Genomic DNA, 22,006 nt, shown 5'->3' with positions numbered 1-22,006 from the left:
ACTGGGCCCTTCGTCGCACAGCATTATGATTTTTATAAGAGAAACAAAATCACAAAAGAAAACCCTTGGACATTGATTCGATAGGAACGGCCTACTCGAATAGTAATTATGTGGTGGTGTAGGAGCATTTGTGCTTCTGTCCATTCACAGTGCGTCTCGTTTTCACAACGCTGTTGTTTCCTCTCACGATCTCTTCTCAACCTTTATCCAATCTTGCAGGTTGCTATGTGGAAATCCAAAGAGTAAGACAATATACACGGAGCAATGGTTATAAAAGGGAGACACATAGGTATCCAGGCTCTTTAAAGCATAAATAGGGATCACTTCACTGACATGTGAGCAAGCCACGGTACAACTGTGACACGCGCAGCACTCGCCATCTACAACGTAACAATAATAATTTCCAGAACGTACTGTTACGTTACATTCATTTTACCCACTGTCTTTCTTTCATTCATATGTTACTTAGGCACGTACCTTTTATCTTCGGCAGTCTCATTCTCTAACCAGGCCTCAGGAGCTAACCAGCGTAACACTGTCCACCACCCCTTTCGTTATTCCAGCACATTGTTGACATCCGTGAGTAACAACAACGTACTAAACTGGTAGGTGGTCTACGCATGCGTGGAATTCGCAGACAAACAAAGATCAAGATCTAAATGAAGATCTATTTAGTTAATTTAAAGCACAACAATTTGTTTAGTTTGAATGTCTGTGTTTTGAGGTGTGACTGACGTACTACAGTCTTCAGTAGTTTAAGCCTGGAGGAGATTCTTAATGCAATGTCTATGTTTTAGCTGTCTCTCTACTGCCATCTAGTGCTTCTTCTTCTAATTCATTCACGGACAAACAAAGATCAAGATCCAAATGAAGATTATATATAGAGATTTTTCGCAATTTCGTCTATCTGTATACTTGTATATGGTTGGGATGACAATAAAGTTCACTTTGACTTTCCCACCTTCGCCGTCACTTCCCTTACCTCTTCATTATCTTAAATCATTCTTGAGGCAGATTGAAGACTTAAGTGCCAGCTTAAGTGAAAAATGAAAGAAAACGTACTAAGTAACTCCAACACAAACACCGACTTAATCAGTTTTAACGTGAAAAGATGCCGACGGAAGACGAGAAGAAGCGGGCCGCTAGGGCGGAGAAAAGAAGAGCTGCTCAGGAAGCAGCAAGCGCATCAACCTCTGAGCAAATGAATGCTAAACGTACAGAGGAAGAGGATGAAAGAGGAATGGTCAAGTCAAGTGGATTCACTGCACGTTATCATTCAGTCCGCCGTTACTGGTCTTCTTCTATAATATGTTGCCATGGCTGTCTGTTTGTCTTTCCAGGATTTTAAATCACCTGCAGCTCGCAAAAAGTTTGACCTGGCATTTGGTACACATATGCTAAGGGACATCTACTATCCACTTTCGGGTGATGATTGACCTCTAAGGTTATTCCTCTTTTTATTTTATTTTATTGTAGAATCAACTCTTGGCAGCGCCTTGTGGCACATGTGTATGGGCGCCGTTCTCATTCCCTACCACCTTTGCCGTCACTTCCCCTGCCTCTTCATATCTTAAATCATTCTTGAGGCAGATTGAAGACTTAAGTGCCAGCTTAAGTGAAAAATGAAAGAAAACATACTAAGTAATTGCAACCCAAACACTGACTTAATCGGTTTTAACGCAAAAAGATGCCGACGAAAGAAGTGAAGCAGTGGGCTGCCAGGGTGGAGAAAAGAGGAGCTGCTTTGGAAACAGGAAGCGCATCAACCTCTGAGCAAACGAATGATAAACGTACAGAGAAAGAGGATGAAAAATATGAATGTTCAAGTCAAGTGGATTCACTGCATGTCATCATGCAGGACGCCATTACTGGTTATTGAATATTTATCTTGTCTTTTCATTTTCCAGTATATCAGTGTTTAATTTTACATAGCTGTTTACTGTCTCTGGTTATTTCGTCGTGGCAGGAAAAATAAGACAACTTGTAAGGAGTGCTGCTTGTTATTAGAGCGAGAAATCTCAGGTGATCCAAGCAATAAGTCTTGGTAGTGTACTGGCCGGTCTGGGTAAGGAGTGGGCCATTTCAAGTTGTCTCTTTTTCCTTAATTAGCAGCCAAATAATAATGAGACACCAAACAAGCTGCCACATAACCAGCTAATCTTAAAATAAAGAAAGGTGAAGTTCTCGGTCATGTTGGTCTGCTCAGGTCACCAAAACATCTTGATGGTGGTCTTAGGGAAAAAAACAGAAAGTCGGCAGTCTGCTGTGTCAAAATGAGAGCAGCCACAAGTCATGATATTCAATAATGGCTTTAATTAACAGCAAGAACTGGGTTCCTAATAACAAACTGGTTGGAGTTTCCATTGGAGACATTTAGGGGGACCTCAGTCAACTGTGTGGGATATCATTGAGAGGAAAGAACACACCGGTGGGCTCAGTAATCACAAAGGGACCACTAGGCCAAGGAAGACCCTCACTGTCTGAGAGATCAGAAACCATCTTCAAGGGGCAGAGATGGATGTGTCAGAGACAATTATCATCAGAAGACTTCATGAACAGAAACACAGAGGCCAGACTGCAAGATGAAGGCCAAAAAAACAAGATGGCCAGATTACAGTTTGTGAGCCTGCAGAATTCTGGGTGAAGGACTTGTGGACCAACGAGACAGAGATGAACCTGGAGGGCAAAGAAAGTGTGGAGACTAAAAAGAAATGCCCAAGAGCCAAAGAAGACCACCTCATCTGCTGCTGAGGGTGTTATGGCTTGGGCATATATGGCTGCCACAGGCCCTGACTGGCACACTTCTCTTCATTGATGATGGAGCTGCTGACGCCAGAATTGACATTGACCTTCAGTACTGTGACACGGCAACCCAGGAGTATGTGCAATTCTGGTCATTTTACAAGAAGTGAATACGCAACTCTATTCATGTACTTTGACAGAAGAGCATCCATGTTAGTGGTGTCCTTGTGTGTTGTTAGCTTAGTTAAGATTACAATCTATCTAGTTATAAGAAAATGTGTGCCTGCAGTCTGCCTTGGGATTAATAATCTATCTATCTATCTATCTATCTATCTATCTATCTATCTATCTATCTATCTATCTATCTATCTATCTATCTATCTATCTATCTATCTATCTATCTACAGGGCCAGAACCTTTATGGCCGTAAAGATGTGTTTTTCCCATCTTTCTTTTATTACGTTTAATCACAAATACAATGAATGCATTGCAGGCTTCACTGGCTCACTAAGAATATTCTGAGAGTAAATAAAATAATTCAAGCAATAGGAGTGACAGAGGGATGGACACCTTGTAACCTGAACCACATATACAATTGAAAAGGACTCTATTGAGACATACTGATACAATAAATACATAGGCATGCATGTGCCATTAAACTGAGAAGGTTTTAATCATATTTTAATTAAAATAAACCAGCAAAAGATGGAGCTCAGCGCAGTTTGTCTTTCCACCAGCCAACTACAACAGAAGAGCCCGCAGCATGAAGCCCTTGGAGAGCATTCGAGTTTCGATAACACGCAAGTAACTGTGTAAAACAAGTAGACAAAAAGGCGTAGGAGGAGTTGGGACCTTCAATAAACCATGTTTAGTGGAATTAAAATGAAAGTTGTATATTTAAGGAAGATAATGCAAAGACTGGTTGTATTCTCCCGTTGCAGTCCCTGAGTGTCTTAGAAGATGTAAGACTTCAGGGACCTCAGAGTTTTTATAGCTCAGGGACTGGAATAAGTGGGGTTGGGAGGGAACAGAAGTGACATCATTCAGCCTTGGGTGGTACGTCTCTCTGCCTGAGGACCGGAATAGAAATATTAGTACAAAATCAGAACAATGCCAGTGTCTTTCTTGTTGTGTTTCTCCAAATAGGTCCTCATAGTCAGCAGGATGAGCACGCAGAGTGGGTTGGAGCGGAGTGATGTTGCTGCATAATGGGTGAATGCTGAGGGAGAGAGAAGGGGGTTAGCTGATTTCCAGCAGTTTCCATAGTGCAAATGCCTAGAATGGGACATATTGTGGATTGATGCTAATAGAAATGGCGTAGTCGGCAGGATTTGCACTGTGGACAGGTGCACCACTACAGAGAGAGAGCCCAGCTGACATCCAGTGATTACCACAGTGCAAATGTCTAGACTTGGATGGATTGTGGTGGGATTCAACAGCAAGATACCTGTCCCAAGGTGGAAATGGATGCCGTTTTGCCTCTTGGTGGACGACCAATTGTAGCATTTGAACGAATCTTTCACCGCTAACTTTTGAAGCTTGTGTCCTTTCTGAGTCCCCAAGAATCATAGGTACAATTCTAGCTTGCATTATAGTCCCACTGGAAGTGAATTACTATTTTCCAGGTTGCACATTTGCAGTCCATTACTGTTTTAACCACCAATTCTAGAACCTTCTCCTGATTTTCTGATCAAGGCTGCCAGATCTTCGTAAGAGGCTTTTGAATGTGACAGGCTGCTGGGTGCAGATGCAAAAAATAGCAAATGTGTTTGATTAACAGAATTAATTATTCTTTGCTGTGGTCATCAGTGAGGGATGGTTCAACCCCCTTGGGTGGCGTGGATGTGACCTGCAGTGCATAAAAATCCCCAGCAGCCTCGAGTGGCAGACATTGCTATGCGCTCTTTATCCCAGAAGCTCTCCTTAGGGTCATTACTTCATCCCGTTGACCTCACTTAGAGTGATTAGTTGTATAGTAACTCGTAATTAAGGTCTCCTTGCAACAGAGCTATTTGTAGAGCTCCAGGACCATTTCCACAGTGACGTGAGTCTGTGTCTCAAGGTACATTAAAGGTTAGAGAATGTTAAAAACTGTACGGGAAATGATTTTGCAAAGCGAGACCTTCTTATTGCTGCAAAGGGCAAAAAAAAACGGAGGAGAGGTGAAGCAGGTCTGCTGTGATTGTATTAGTCCAATTTTAGCGGATGAGCCAATTTTCCGTGGTCGTTTATCTTTACAAACCTACCAGGAAGGAAACGTGGAGGAGCTCTCGGGCGAGGCCGGCGGCGTATCACTTCAGGTCTCTGATGGGTTTATGGAGGATTGTCTTTGAAGTGAAAATTTACCGACCCATTAAGGGCTCTCCTTCATCCCGTTATCGTTAAGGGTGAACGTTATATGGTAGCTTCAAATCTCCAGGTGGTGCCTGGCTACTGGATCAGCCGCTCATGAATTCTCTTCTTCAGTTATTCCACTCGGTCTCGCGGTGGCCGCTGCCGTTTTTTTATTCAGGAAGGAGGGACACTCATTGACAAAGAACGCATATGTTGTGCTTTGTTCTGCATGTAAGGGGTCTATTGGAGTTAGCCTTTATGTCGTGTCATGTCATTTTCTAATCTTAGGATTGCAGTTTGGGGGGGTCTATCCCACCTAATCAGTATTGATGTTTTCGTTTAGTTCCCAGGTTTCCATCAGCCATTCTCCCTAACTCAGCGTTCCTCAACCTTTAAGTATTTGCGACCCGAGTTTTCATAACAGTTTTAATCGCGCCCCCCCCTAACATTTTTTTTACTTCATGTCCCCCTAGGGTGGCCCGCCCCACAGGTTAAGAACCAATGCCCTAACTCATTAGAATACTACTGGACAGACAAGGCATGTGTCTTGTCTTAGTAGAGCTCTCTATTACTCGACTTTCCCCTTTTCTATTCTTTATTCTGTAGCCTTTTTCAGAACGCCTCAAATCACATAGACGCACCCCCGTTTATAAGGTACTAGCAGTGTAAGCCCGTGCTGTAAAAAGACTGAGGTCCTAGAAACTATTGAAATGTAGAGATGTCAGATAATTGAAAAGAACTACCCTGGGTGTCTCTCTCCTAGGAGGGCTTGTTTTGCCGACGTGCTCACCTTGTTTCTGTATTAGTGGGTAAGCGACTTTGTCTTTCTTTGGAGGTTTTTCTTTGCTGACGTGCTCGCCTCACTTGTGTATCCTTGGAAGTGGAGCCCTTACCCCGACTCCACCTCTCACTTCCAGGACGGACAGACAGACACACACTTCCGCGTGTAGACGTTTATATATATATATATACTGTCAGGGATGCCAGGGGCCATGACCCGGCTGGGACATCATGAGGGACCGGATGTGGGTCTGTGCCCACCCTGGATCACGTGGGGGTCGCCTTCCTGGTTGCTTTGGGGGCCACGAGTTTAGGGCGTGGAAGACCCACCCTGTAGGGGCCCGTGGTCACCACCAGGAGGCGCCCCAATGCCTTGGGGACTCTGGACCTCAGCACTTCCGCCACACCAGGAAGTGCTGGGGGGAAGAGAAGCAGGGACACCGGGAGAGTTACCGGGAGAACAGCCGGCACTTCCGCCACACTGGGGCGTGTCAGCGGGAGATTTCCGGGGAGCACCTGGATGTGGATAAAAGGGGCCGCCTCCCTTCATTCAGGGCGGAAGTCGGGTGGAAGTAGACAGAGCTGGAGAGAGGACTGGAGGCGGCCAAGAGAGAGAGGCACGAAGGACTGTGTGGCCTGGACTTTGGGGAATCGGTGCTGGAGGCACTAGGGAGTGCACGTGAGGTCAACTTGTAAATATTTGTAAAATAAACGTGTGTTGGGCGAAATTAAGATGTCTGCCTGTCTGTGTCTGGGTTCAAGTCACAATATATATATATATATATATATATATATATATATATATATATATATATATATATATATATATATATATATAAAAGCCAAATACCATTGACTCATCACGAAATCTCCTGAATAGGTGGCCCATAGGTGCTCACTAAGAAATGGTTTTAAACATTTTGTGGTCCAAGTGCGAAACTTCTTATAGTTTTTTAGACCCATTTGTATGGATTAATGGATTTTTTCTATATTTTCCTTGAACATTCCATTGATTTTGTGACTTTCTCATCTCGCTAAGTATCACAGTTCACTTGCAGTACTGAATTATTAGTGTAAATCCGAGAGAGACTTATCAGGCTGCGGGCAAGGGGGCGGGGCCCTCCTCACTCACGCGTCGGCCTCGGGGCATAACCTTAGCTCCACTTAGTCAGCAAACGAGAGAGCTACTTAACGGATTTAGATTGCGTTTTTTTCTAGAATTTGCTAGAACATTCCGGTTAATTTTGTGAGTTCTGTCATTGCGCTAAAAATCATAGAGGTTTGAAGACTTTCTGAATCTGATCTGTAACGATAGATAGATGTGAAAGGCACTATATAATAGATAGATAGATGTGAAAGGCACTATATAACAGATAGATAGATAGATGTGAAAGGCACTATATACTAGATAGTTGTGTGTAAATATACGCAAACTGCGTATCTTTGTCTGTTTTTCATGGATGGCTCCTTCCCTAATACGTAAATCACGTTCAGCATTTTATTGACAGTTCCCGTCACCGCAGCAGCAGGGGAGAAAAGCTTTTAAAAAGTTGAAATTATTAACAAACTCTGTAAGTCCAAACACGTCTCAAGAGAGAATGAATGGATTGGCTGTGAGTGCCTTTGAAAATAAATTGGTAAAAAGTTTGGATTATAAACATTTAATAGGGGCGGTTGCCGCAGGGAAAGTTAGGAAAATAACATTTTGAAAATAATATACTGAGGTTCTGACCTGTGAGCTTTATATTTTGTATAAATGATACTGATGTTTTAATGACTTATAACATTTTACCATCTAATGGGTTTCAAGGCCATAAGCAGTAACTCCTTTTGATAAATAAACAATACATTCATTTTTACAATTTTACTAAATTTCTACTTCTAAAGTTTGAATCTATCTGAAAATAAAATTGACAAATTTAAGCCTTTATATTTTATGACTTTCATTTGTGTATATATATGTGTGTATATGTAGTGATGGACAGCCAGGGTCCTCCACAAGGCGCCTTCTTAAAGGAATGACAGGAGGACCAAGTATGTACAGGGCATTGCCTCCCCAGAGCACTAGATGGCAGCCCCCCTGGGTTTGTCACGGCCCTGTTGGGTTCCCCGGTGGGCGCTGCAGAGGCCTACTTTGGGTTTCGACCACACCTGAGAGTACTTTCAGATAATGCTGATGGGCCACCTTGAAGTATTCCCAGGTGCAGCATTAATGGAGCTGGCTGCCTTCATTCAGGGAGTCAGAGTTGGGAGGAAGAGTGGTGAAGCTCACCTGAGGAGGAGTGGAGGCGACAGGACTGAGAGAAAGGAAGAGACGGAAGTGCTGTGCTGTTTATTTGTGCTGTACTGTGCTTGGTGTGGGTGGCAAACGGCTGAGAAGTGTTTCTCCCTTTGAAGCCTTGTGTATTGCTGGACTTGTGCTTAGTGTCTGTCTGTGTTGGGATTGGGGAGCCGATGCGCCCCCTGGTGGCAACTATATATATATTAATAAATAAATACATTCAGACCCCCTTCACCTTCGGCACACTTTATTGTGTTGTAGATTTAATTTTAAATGGATAAATTTGCAGTATATTCCATAACTAATGACAACTTGAAAACACATTTTCCGAAAGGTTAGCACATTTTTTAAAGTTCACTAATCTGTCTGTTCTAGAGGTGTTCAGACCCTTTGCTGTGACACTCCTGGTGGTGCTCATTGTGCAACCTGTGTGCTTCAGTTCTCCATGAGTTGTGTCGAGGACGTCATTGGAGTGCACCTGTGACCAACTGAATCACCTGGACGTGTGGAAGAAAACTATAAAAGACCACCCCGCTGGGTTTCCAGTTCTCAGCTTCACGTGAAGGAAAAGAAGTACAGGCAGGAGGACGCGTCAGTCAGTCTTCATGTATTTTCCAAGTCATGTAGTTCCAAGGGTAACACTCAAATCAGCAAAGCAGTAAAAAAGAAAGTGTTACAAGGAGGTGTTGGTGCTGCGTCCTTTAATACACTAAAACACACTACAGCTCTTTACTTCTTACTCATAACAAAAGCTCTAATACCGTTGGTTACACCTAACAGGACATGGCAGAACAGAGATACCTTAAAGGTCTCTCTCAGCCTGGTCCGCTTGTCAGCTTCGTCATCCTCAGAACACTGAACTACGCTGGCCTCTTACACTTCTGTACGCCCACACGGTCTCGAGGTCACCCTGCACAGCTCGGCCAACCTCAAGTTCCCTGTTCCATCCTTACCGTGACTTTTTAGCCACAGACACGCCAAGCAGCTTAAGTGTCAAAGCAAGCTATAAATATGAATAAATAATGAATGAATTAATAATAGGGTGGCGCGGTGGCGCAGTGGTAGCACTGCTGCCTCGCAATTAGGAGACCTGGGTTTGCTTCTCTGCGTGGAGTTTGCATGTTCCTCCCGTGTCTGCCTGGGTTTCCTCCGGGTGCTCCAGTTTCCTCCCACAGTCCAAAGACATGCAAGTTAGGTGCAGTGGCAATCCTAAATTGTGTGTGTGTGTGCCCTGCGGTGGGCTGGCACCCTGCCCTGCCTTGCGCCCTGTGCTGGCTGGGATTGGCTCCAGCAGACCCCAGTGACCCTGTAGTTAGGATATAGCAGGTTGGACAATGACTGACTGACTAACTGACTGAATTAAAAATAATAGTATTATAATTAATAATGAATTAAAAATAAGCTATAAATAATATACATTGTAAGAACGCTAGGGGTCGCTGTTGCCCCTTAAACCCAAGAGACACAGGGTAAAAGCACGAAGACGTATTTTAATGGTTCTTCTTTTAAGACGTGCCTCCAAAGCACCCCGGTCACAATACACAGGCAATACACAATAATGAACACAATTCTCTCCTCTACACCTCCCAGCAAGCTCTGTCACACTCCACCCGACTCCAGCTCGCTTGCTGGGTTCACAGCAGTCCATTAAATAGTCCTTGACCCGGAAGTGCTTCTGTCCTTCCGCCCATGTGACTTGCTCGCACTTCTGGGTCAGATGGATTACTTGTAATTTCTTTAGCCCGGAGGTACTTCTGTCCTTCCATCCCAGGGACTTTGAAGCACTCCCGGGCTGTGTAAATAGTAAGGAATCCTCAGTCTCCCTGCAGCATCTCCTGGCGGCACCCAGCAGGGAAGCCGAACTCCAGGTCCCATGATGCCCTGCGGGAATCCGGGGACACCAATATGGTGCAGGGAAGCCGCCATATAGCGTCCCGGTGGAGTCAATGTCCCAAAGCAGCTGCCTTCCCCCATCTTTCCACTTCAGGGACATCCCAGCCAGGTTGAGCTACGATGTACAAGTTAGAAGGAAAGCACTTTTAGTTTTATTTTCTTTTATTTGTTGGAACTAAAAACGTACTTTTTCTAAGATTTTATTGATTGATGGAAAGTGCCCATGCTTTTATTTTATGAGTGATGTATGAGAGACTAATTTTTTACTTTTTAGTACACTTTTTAACTCACAATAAGCGTGGTTTTTAAAAGTATATATATATATATATATATATATATATATAGGGTGATACCCAGCCAGGGCGCCCGGGAGGACTGTAGGAGAGCTTGTGCCTCCTCCAGACCACGAGGGGGCAACCGCCCTGGTGGCTTTGGGGACCACAGGTACAGAGCTTTGAAGCTCAGCCCTGTAGGGGCCTATGGTCACCGCCAGGGGGCGCCATGATTTCTAAGGAGCCCTGAACCTCAGCACTTCCGCCACACCCGGAAAACCTTGAACAGAGAAAAGTAACATTGCAAGAATTCACAATTTACGAGCTGTAAACACTTTTTTAAATGAGTTTTAAGTACAGGGAAAACCATGAACATTTGAAAAATCTGCAATTTTAAAAACAACCAAGAAAAGTAACATTGCAACAATGCACGCTATGAACCGATCGCTGTTAAACAGAAGTGGAGGTTGAAATCCAAGAGAAAAAAGTCTTTGTTAAATACAATAAGGTTAAAAGAATGCTTGAATCAGTCTCTCGCTCACTCTCTCTCTCTCTCACTTGCTTGCTCTCTCTCTCTCGCTTGCTTGCTCTCTCTCTCTCGCTTGCTTGCTCGGTTGCACTCTCTCTCTCTCACGCTCTCTCTCCCTCTCGCTGACTGAACATGTGCGGAAATCATCGGCACGTACGAACCGGAAGGGAAACTGGCTTGTTCATCACCCGAGTGTGTGATCATAAACAGATGCAAAAGTTTGGCGAACTTTTTGGTCATAACCCGATTTGTACGTGGTCAGAGATGTTCGTGAACCGAGGTTCCACTGTATTTTGAAGTAAGTGCCTGAATGCTTACGTAAATGAGAGATTTCAGCTTTTGATTTTTAATAAACCTGCAAACCTTTCTGCAATCATGTTTTCACCTTGTCATTATGGGATACTGAGTGTAGATTGATAGCCAAAAATGGTAAATTTATCCATTTATAAGTACATCTGGAACACAGTAAAGTGTGCGGAAAGTGGAGGGGTTTGAATAGTTTCTGAATCCACTGTGTATATACATGTATTCATAATTTAAACTGGCCCTATACTGGTCAGATTGAATCGCCCCCACCCCGCCTTTAATGGATTGCTCTGCTTAGAATTTCTTCATATTCACTGATAGCAAATCCCGTAAGAGTGTAAAAGAGGGGACTGGGCGGTCTCGTGGTCTGGAACCCCTACAGATTTTATTTTTTTTCTCCAGCTCTTGGAGTTTTTTTTTTTGTTTTTTCTGTCCACCCTGGCCATCGGACCTTACTCTTATTCTATGTTAATTAATGTTGACTTATGTTTATCTTTTATTGTGTCTTCTATTTTTCTATTCATTTTGTAAAGCACTTTGAGCTACATTTTTTTGTATGAATATGTGCTATATAAATTATTGTTGATTGATTGATGATTGATAAAAAAGCTACCGCTGCTGTAAGAGCAGGACGTGGGGGCCTTCTTGTTTGCTGTGAATGTCAGTGTCCCCCTCACACTGATGCCACCTTCCATCTTCTTCCCTCTTGTCTTGTAGATTTCCACTGGAGCTTCCCACGCTGCCAGCCAGAAGCCTGAAGACGCCGTCAACGTGAGTCAGTCCTCTTCTCGCCGTCTTTCTAGTGTGTGCTCGTTGGGTGGTCCTGCTGGCGAAGCTCTTGATCTTTAAGGGGCGTGGGAGAAGGGTTCTCCTGTGATGTGTCACTGATACAGCAGGACATCTCAGGGGTCGTCAAACAGCTCACAGAAGCCCCCCTTTGCTCCTGCTGTAGAGATGCAACGTTTACGTGGTGTTATTTAAAAATGTTCAGATTTTAATAACGTGTGCCTTCACTTGGAAGTCTTTGGCCGTCAAGGTCTTGCGCTTAAAGATTTAAAAAGGATTTTTTTTTTGGTTTTTGGGATGGGTGTCAAAAGTATTTGTCTTCTCATGAATGAGTTTCTTCATCATGAAAGATGTTTCATTCTCGTGAGACCCAGACTTGCATTCCTCGGAAGGATTTTATATTTGTGTGATGGAAAGTTTGATTCATCAGACAGCACCGAGTTACATCTCTGAATCAGAGGGACTGAGAAATGGGAGTCAAAATGACATCACTGTTCACAGGCATTACTGTAAAAGTCGAGAGTGATGTGCCCTAACTATTGTGTGGAAAGCACTGCTGGTTGGGAAATGATAATTTTAGTGTGCCGAGGCAGTGTTTAAAGAAGGGCCGGGGAATGAATCCATGCAGCACGTTACTGAACATCACTTTTAATGCTGGCACACACCGGTGACCTCTGGAGACACAAACTGCACCACATGCATTTGAGTGGTCTGACTGTGGATCAAATCTGGTGCATCATTACAGAGGAGCTTGGGTGATGAATTTTAATGTAAGTTAATGTAGGGCATTACTGACTGAAAATTGAAGGTACCCCTTCATGAGAAGGGCCAAGGAGTCATGGTGGACTCATCATTATCTAAATCAAGACAGTGGACAGAAGACTGGGATAATGTTAGATCATACATCACGATTGGTGGAGTACAAGTACAATACAATACAATACAATTTATTTTTGTATAACTCAAAATCACACAAGAAGTGCTGCAATGGGCTTTAACAGGCCCTGCCTCTTGACAGCCCCCCAGCCTTGACTCTCTAAGAAGACAAGAAAAAAATGGAGGAAACCTTGGGAAAGGCAGTTCAAAGAAAGACCCCCTTTCCAGGTAGGTTGGGCGTGCAGTGGGTGTCAAAGAAAAGGGGGTCAATACAATACAATACACAGAACAGAACACAAGTAATCCTCAATACAGTATAAAAATAATAATATTACAAGTACATAGCAGAATTTAACAGTAGATGATATCACATAATATGATTTGGATTTGTTCAGAGTTCTGGAGACCTCAGCCATCAAGCTGCCTCCCCCTATTGGCCATTCCACAGCTGAGACAGCACTGGGCCAGCCAATCCAACGAAAGGACCCCTCTTTCCCTCGATTCCTGCGATCCTCCATCAGGGATGATTTTACCTTAGACAGGCAAAACAACTTGGCAGGTGAGCCGTGGCACCACATTTGAGTACCGAGAAGAGAAACAGAATAGGTGAGGGTTAGTAACAAATTCTAACTATCATGTTACTTATGTTTTAGTGCTAATGACTAACAACAGAGATGCAGTCTGTCCAGTTAATTAGCAGCTCTAGTCAGGATTTGTTAGACTATGAAATTAGTTCTTTGAGGATACGGGGACACAGCTGTAAACTTGTGAAGGGTAAATTTTAGGATGTTTTTCTTCACACAGAGAACCAGAGACACTTGTGGTGGAGAGTAGGACTTTAGGGACCTTCAGATCTCAATTTGATGTTATTTTAGTTAAATTAAGTGGATAGGATTAGCAGGCCTAGTTGGGCTGAACAGCCTTTTCTCATCATGTTAGATATAATGTTCTAAAATTTTCTATCAGTCCCTCTTCTGAGCCAGCGTGTCCTCCATGGCAGGGTTGTGTAAAGTTGTGGAAGAACTGAAACTGAGTGGATTCCACACACTGACCCTGTCCAGCTTAAATTTGCCAGTTAACCGAAGCATGTATTTGGGAGATTGGCTCCAGCAGACCCCCGTGACCCTGTAGTTAGGATATAGTGGGTTGGATGATGGATGGATGGATGTATTTGGGATGTGGATTAGAATTTGGAAGTTAGCCTGCAGAGAACTACTGAAAAGAATCAATAAGTTTAAATATCTAGGAACAATGGTAGCCCAAGATGGATAATTAGGTGTAGAGTGCAGCGTGGATGGAACAATTGGAAGAAGGTATGTGTTGTGTGATCGAAGAAATAAGGTGAAGGTTCAAGGTAAGGATTTTAAGACAGTGGTAAGACCAGTCATGTTGTACAGAGCTGAGACATCTGGGCAGTAAGGGGAGCGCAGGAGAAGAAGTGGCAGAAATGGGAATGTTGAGAGCGGAGTTACAAAGAAGGACAGAATAAGAAATGAGACAATCAGAGTTAAGGCAAAATTGGGAGAGATACCTAAGAAAGTACAGGAAAGTAGGTGGAAGTGGTGTGGATCTGTGATGAATTGAGACGATGAAGATGTGGGCAAAAGAAAGATGGGAATGGAAGTACAAGGGAAGAGAAAGCAAGATAGGACAAAACAGAGGTGGGTGGATAAAGTAAAAGAATATCTAAGGGAAAAGGTCTTGACTGGTGAGGAAGATTTTGGAGAGGCGTGATCAGGTACATCAATCCAACAGAAACATGAGAAAAGATGAAGGAGAAGAAGAAGAGTTTTTAATTCCTTTATTTGCTCCTTCCTTACACTTTCTGAACCCAGTTCACCAAGATCCAGAGCTTTTCGACTCTGGGAAGTGGAAAAAGTGAGACCTAGAGAGGATGCCAGTCCAGGACACTCAACAGCACTGGGGACAAAGCAGAAAGGGCACCAGGCTGTCACATGCAGACATTCTCACACATGTTTAGGGACATAAGGGTGTCGGAGCCTATCCAGGCAGACCAGTGTTTCATGGAGTCCACACACTGCCTGCTAATATAACCTGAGGGAGAACCCAAATGAAGGCCCACACAGATATTAGGACATCAGACATCAAGAATGTGGGATTTGAACCCGGGATGCTGTCAGGTAGCACTGCCTCACCAGGCCGCAGTCCATCCTGGGGTCTGTTTACTAAATGAGCGCCAATGCAGTTGTCAGTGTGCGTCAATCTCCAGAGTAGCTCACTGTGTGATGCCCGTATCCAAATGTTTCTGTGATCGATTCCCTTGGCCGCGACGTGTGTGACAAAACATTCTTGGTGACAGCAAATGTCATTCGTGGTGGAGGAAGAAATACTTTTGACATCGATGTCACTCATCTCTAGTTTGCTGCGTCCAGTTTTTGAAACAGTTTTGGCTCGAATTGCATCAGTGTTGCCTTTCGTAATGGAGTCTTAACGGGGTCTCACCCGCCAAGCTAATTTAGCAAATCTTTGTTTTTCCTTTGAAATCTTTTGAAATTTTTTTGTGACCCTGAATTCTTTGGTTTTGTTTTGGAGTTCTCTTCCAGTTCCGGATGAAAGTACACTGTGCACCAGTGTCTTTTTGCTCTGTTTTGCTTTGTTATTCATTTTCTTGTATGTGATTTCTATTGTTTTGTTAATGTGTTCATTGAATTGCAAAGTGTCCTTGAGTGTATGAAAGGCACTACATAAATAAAAGTATTATTATTATTATTATTATTATTATTATTATTATTATTATTATTATTATGGATGGAAGACACGTGGCTGGCTTGTTAAGGCCATGGACGTGGATCCGATGTTGCTGACCCCTGACTTGTTTTTATCTGTAATCATAATCGGATTTAAATTTCACATTGAAAAGTGAGTGTCAGGACATTTTATATTCAATACAGTATGTTGCTGACGGGCCAGAAAAGACATCAGAAGAATGGTTGGGGTGCCACCGTATTTAAAACAGATGGTGAACAAAAGGGAAGAATCTCGGGCAACGTTACCCATGTCTGTCACAACTGACGGCTTCTACCAAGTGAGGGTCTGTTTACGTGGATGAAGAATCGGGCAAGGTGGGCACGGAGATGGGGCTGGAAATTTTCAGGCATCTCCTGACTGGCTGGGCTTTCCTATTATGGGTATTGAAATGGAAACAGTTAGACTGTGGTGCAGGTGCGTCCCTGCTGTATCGATTACTCTAAACCGCAGAAGAAGCAAATGACAATGAGTGTCACTGTTATATCAACATACATAAGAAGCTCAAAGAATTCATGAAAAGGTTTGGGGTGCACTGGGCAACCCCCTTCAGTGGTGTTTAGTTCAGCTGATGAAAACTCTCAAGTTCAGCGACACGCGTGCACCTTGGTCCCGTGTGGTCTCCAAATGTCAAATGCTTTCAGGGTCAATGGCAGGACTTGAGATGATGGCTGTCTGTCTGGGTCCTTCAGGGCTGAAGGTAGAGAAGAAACACGGGAGCACGGAACTGCAGCCCTCCAATCGTACGCTTTATTTCAGCCCCTGTAAGAGACGCGCACAGGTAGAAAAAATGAAAATGGGAATATATGAGGGAAGTTTCCGCTCTTGTTTTTTTTACTCTATTTGTTAAGGACACGTCTTTTCTACATTGTCACCTTCCTCTGCAATGCAATTTTCCCAGAGTTGTACCAACTTTTTAATGCCATCAACAAAAAATGTCTTCGGTTGAGCGTGATGCCACTGATGGACCACTTGCTGTCACATCTTTGTTTGACTCATTTTGCCTTTGTGCTCCTCAGAGCTTCGTTATGATTGTATCTTTTGTTTTATAAAGATGTGTTGCTTGTTCTTATTACTAGCTGGGGTTTGATGGCGATATTCCCCTCTAGCAGCCATTACTGGCAGTGTCTGTGACTATGTGCTTTGGAACTCTTTAGTAATCCATGGCAATATGAGAGGGGACCCAAACATTGGTCAAACAGCATGAGAATAAGTTGTAGTTATTGGATGTGCCACTAAGTATCGTATGATTCCGGTCTGGTTAATTATGCTGAGCTGATTGAGTGCATACTTCTGTTGTTCATGGGATTTGGGCGATTTTTTTTTTCGAAGCCACGGGGGCAGATTTTCAAGAGATAATAATGATTGAGTTTTTCAACATTGACGGACTTGATCATAAACGGCTTCTTCTAAGTCGATGGGCTGTTAATCAGCATCGCTATATTGAACTGCTGAGGTGTCTGGGGAAAAGCATAAGGTAAAAAAAGACAAAACCTTGGGAGAAACGGCGTCCCCAAAACTGCATTTTGCATCATAACATTGCATCTGCACACACTGCTTTGTCTGTCGAAGAGTTTATGTCCAAAAAACAATGTGTTTCTCACTTCACACCCCTGCTTTTCGACTTCGACCAGCAGGTGAAATCAAGGCAATGAGTAGAATCAGAAGGCCAAGTTAGTGTGTAGTGGCCGTGCTATGCATAAAGAAGAGAAAGAGAGGCAAGCTGATGTCCGGGCATGAGCACAGCGCCAATGTCTGAGCTCTGATGGATCATGGTTTTGATTTTGTGATAATACACTTGGCGTAGTCGACAGGATTTGCAATCTGAATGGGTGAAGTGTAGTGGTGGTCTTGTGTGAATAGGAGTCAGGGGACTGAGTAAGAGAGGGAGAGCTCAACTGATGTCCAGCAGTTACCACAGTGCAAATCTCCAGACTGTCATAGATTGTGGTTTTGATTCTAAGATAACACATTTGGCGTAGTTAGCAGGATCTGCACTGTGGATGGGTGGAGAATAGTGGTGGTGTGGTGCAAATCGGGGTGGGGTGCTGAATGAGAAACAGTTCACCTGACTTCCAGTGGTTACCACAGCACAAATGTCCAAACTCTGATGGATCGTGGTTTCGATTCTGTGGTAGTACATTTGGCATAGTTGGCAGGATCTGCACTGTTGATGGGTGGAGTGTAGTGGTGGTGCTGTGCAAATAGGGGTGGGGGACTGAATGAGAGAGAGAGAGAGAGAGAGAGACCTCAGCTGATGTCCGGCAGTTACCACAGTGCAAATCTCCAAACTGTCATAGATTGTGGTTTTGATTAAATGATAACACATTTGGCGTAGTTTGCAGGATCTTCACTGTGGATGGGTGGAGTATAGTGGTGGTGCGGTGCAAATCGGAGTGGGGGGCTGAATGAGAGAGAGTTCACCTGACTTCCAGTGCTTACCACAGCACAAATGTCCGAACTCTGATGGATTGTGGTTTTGATTTTATGATAATACACTTGGTGTAGTCGACAGGATTTGCAATCTGGATGGGTGAAGTGTAGTGGTGGTCTTGTGTAAATAGGAGTCGGGGGACTGAATGAGAGAGAGAGAGAGAGACCTCAGCTGATGTCCGGCAGTTACCACAGTGCAAATCTCCAAATTGTCATAGATTGTGGCTTTGATTAAATGATAACGCATTTGGCGTAGTTGGCAGAAACTGCATTGTGGATGGATGGAGTATAGTGATGGTGTGGTGCAAATCGGGGTGGGGTGCTGAATGAGAAAGAGTTCACCTGACTTCCAGTGGTTACCACAGCACAAATGTCCAAACTCTGATGGATTGTGGTTTTGATTTTATGATAATACACTTGGCGTAGTCGACAGGATTTGCAATCTGGATGGGTGAAGTGTAGTGGTGGTCTTGTGTAAATAGGAGTCAGGGGACTGAATGAGAGAGAGAGAAGGAGACCTCAGCTGATGTCCGGCAGTTACCACAGTGCAAATCTCCAAATTGTCATAGATTGTGGCTTTGATTAAATGATAACACATTTGACGTAGTTGGCAGAAACTGCACTGTGGATGGATGGAGTATAGTGATGGTGTTGTGCAAATCGGGGTGGGGTGCTGAATGAGAAAGAGTTCACCTGACTTCCAGTGGTTACCACAGCACAAATGTCCAAACTCTGATGGATTGTGGTTTTGATTTTATGATAATACACTTGGCGTAGTCGACAGGATTTGCAATCTGGATGGGTGAAGTGTAGTGGTGGTCTTGTGTAAATAGGAGTCGGGGGACTGAATGAGAGAGAGAGAGAGAGACCTCAGCTGATGTCCGGCAGTTACCACAGTGCAAATCTCCAAATTGTCATAGATTGTGGCTTTGATTAAATGATAACACATTTGGCGTAGTTGGCAGGATCTGCACTGTGGATGGATGGAGTATAGTGGTGGTGTGGTGCAAATCGGGGTGGGGTGCTGAATGAGAAAGAGTTCAACTGACTTCCGGTGGTTACCACAGCACAAATGTCCAAACTCTGATGAATTGTGGTTTTGATTCTATGGTTGTACATTTGGCATAGTTGGCAGGATCTGCACTGTGGATAGGTGGAGTGTAGTGGTGGTGCTGCGCAAATAGGGGTGGGGGACTGAGTGAGAGAGAGCTGAGTTGACACCCAGCAGTTGCCCACAGTGCAGATGTTTGAACTCTGATGGATCATGGTTATGATACTACGATAATAACTTTGGTGTAGTTGGCTGGATCTACACTATGGAAGGGTGGAGCGAAGCAGCAGTGCTCTGTAGAAGTTGACACCACCAGGAAGTTCTTCGCTGACAGTGATTGAGAGGCAGCCCCTGTTAGTTTGAGAATGAATTCTCTTATTCTTTACAGTGAAGAAGGAGCAGCTTCGGATGTTCTTTTTAATCCAGACATCGGGGTTTGAGGCTGACCACCGACTGTTTCAACAGTTCAAAATATGTGATCTGGGATGTATCGTAGTGTGATTCCCTGATAAGACAGCTAATAAGTAGGAAGTGGCCTAATAAGAATCGGTTGAGTCGAATCGAACTTGTTCTTCTACCGAAAGAGTCACAAAGTCTGCTCACCCTGGTGGGGGGAACTGTATAGCATTCAATAGGAAGTGGGCAGACAATGGGTCTTATTGATGGAATGACAAAGGGTACATGGCACGGCCTCTCCAAAACACAAAAGGAGAATCAATAGGCAGTTGAAAGGATTGAGAATATCAAAATGCGGAAACGCCTCAGTGAGGCAGTTCTTTGAAACATCGGTGGTCTTTCAGATTCCCTACAGGATTTAGGGCCTGCTATTACTATTCGTATTATTACTGTGAGTGTTGTTGCTGGGGTTGTAGTTGGTACCTTAATATAAGGCAGGTGTTTCAGAGTTTTTGTGAATCTCTATAGTTGTGTCACAAATTCCTCAAGAAACCGTTGCCATCTGCTTAACAGTTCATTGGTGTGAGAAATGTCCATCTTTTAATATGCAGGTTTTTGTCTGGCTGTCTGTATGAATTTGTTCACGAGTCCTGTATGTGTGTGTGTTGGGGTGGGGGGGTACTTAAATTATATTTTTATGATACACACACACACACACATCCTTCCATATGTTGGTATAAAATGTTTCCAAGAGGAATACTCATGCATTTCCATTTCCAACACTTACAAAAGTGTTCTGCTTTCAGGACAATTACACACGATAAAAAACGTATTTGCCAAGGTCAGATTTCCAACTATTTAGAATTTCAAATGTATTTAAATGAATGTTGACAATTTATTAGAGTACAAAATCACATTTTCATTCTTCACAGTTGGGGGTTTAAACCCACCAAACTCTGTATTTTAAGCGCACTGCCGATCCGTCCCTCGTGAACGTATAGCAGCATTACGGCGAATTAAATTGTGATTACAGATGGAGGGCACCAGACATAAAAGGCAGGGGAGACTTCACTGCAGGCGCGCAGTCGGAATGTCACCTCACCTCTTTCTCATTCTCGTCCCTTTTCACGTTTATTGTCACACCCGGATAACCGGTTCTTGTTTCTGCTGCTCACTTCCTACTTCCCAGCTCTCCTCACGACGGATGCTCTACTTCTTTCATAAGAGGGATGGTTTCCTAACTCTTTCATGTTTTAATGTACTTTCACAGCCTCCAGGACGTTATTAACGACACCAAATGGTCTCGTAATGTTTAATTCCCATTTAACAAACCTGAGTTGAAGAAGAATGGACTTCCTGAAATACCTTAGTGAGACGTTTATTAAGCAGAACCAAGAACGGAATTCCACAGAGCACAAAGAAGGATAAATGGAGCCTGTCATTACACTTGGAACACGGGGCCTCATTACGGCGAGGTGGCACTTCCACATTCGGTTCCTGCGCCCTAACGTCATACACAAAAGCACAATTCATTAGCAGTCGCTGAATCACTTTGGGCTTCATTACTGTGGATACCAGAGAGCCCACCTTGAGCGGCCAACACTTAATAAATGAGGAGATGGTGGTGGAGATCCACACACGTGACATTAAACCTTAGTTTCAACTAGCTGAAATACCCGGCATTGTCCAAGGATGATTCCACCCAAATATAGAGGGGTCCTTCAAGAAAACCTGCATCTTTTAGGATGCACTTGACCTCGAGACACCTGTAAACACGGCAGTGACACAGAGGAGACAGCCAGGACAAGTGTAGAGTGGCTTTGGGACAAATCTGTGAGTGTCTTTGAGTGGCCCAGGCATAGACCCCATAGATCATCTGTGCAGAGACCCAAAGATGAGTCTGCCATGAAGAATCACATGAACAGCCCAAATCCAGGTGTGCAAAGCTCGGATAGACCTACCTGTGAAGGCACAAAGGTGGAATTGTAGCCACAGGGGCTTCACCAAAGTAGTGAATGAAGGGTCTGAATACTTGTATGAATGAGAGATTTCGGCTTTTACTTTTTAATACATTTGCAAATGTTGATGATGGGCAAAAGTGGCAAGTTTATCCATCCATCCAACCCGCTATATCCTAACACTGGGGTGTGCTGGAGCCAATCCCAGCCAACATAGGGCTCTAGGCAGGAAACAAACCCCGCCCACCACATGGCAGGCACACACACCAAGGACAATTTAGACTCTCCAGTACTGTCTTTGGACTGTGGGAGGAAACCCACGCAGACAACATGCAAACTCCACGCAGGGAGGACCTGGGAAGCAAACCCGGGTCTCCTAACTGCGAGGCAGAAGCACTACCCCCTGTGCCACCATGCTGCCCAGCAAGTTTATCCATCCATCCATTTTCTAACCCGTTGAATCCGAATACAGGGTCACGGGGGTCTGCTGGAGCCAATCCCAGCCAACACAGGGCACAAGGCAGGAACCAATCCTGGGCAGGGTGCCAACCTACCGCAGGACACACACAAACACACACCCACACACCAAGCACACACTAGGGC

The 22,006-nt window shown here is 43.9% G+C and overlaps 1 protein-coding gene across 11 annotated transcripts in view; it reads left to right on the top strand.

Moving 5' to 3' along the window:
- The window catches only part of rbfox1 (RNA binding fox-1 homolog 1), a 2,577,027-nt gene that overhangs the window by 928,741 nt on the left and 1,626,280 nt on the right, over positions 1–22,006 (top strand). For all 11 annotated transcript variants that reach the window (XM_039775112.1, XM_039775116.1, XM_039775111.1 and 8 more), the window contains one exon: positions 11,855–11,908. In XM_039775112.1, the coding sequence (XP_039631046.1) occupies positions 11,855–11,908 (54 nt within the window). The remainder of the gene's footprint in view (positions 1–11,854; positions 11,909–22,006) is intronic.

This window comes from Polypterus senegalus, chromosome 13 (genome assembly GCF_016835505.1).
Source record: "Polypterus senegalus isolate Bchr_013 chromosome 13, ASM1683550v1, whole genome shotgun sequence".
In the NCBI taxonomy this organism is placed as follows: domain Eukaryota; kingdom Metazoa; phylum Chordata; class Cladistia; order Polypteriformes; family Polypteridae; genus Polypterus; species Polypterus senegalus.
The sequence above is the reverse complement of the archived record's forward strand: the minus strand, read 5'-3'. Positions and strand labels throughout refer to the sequence as shown.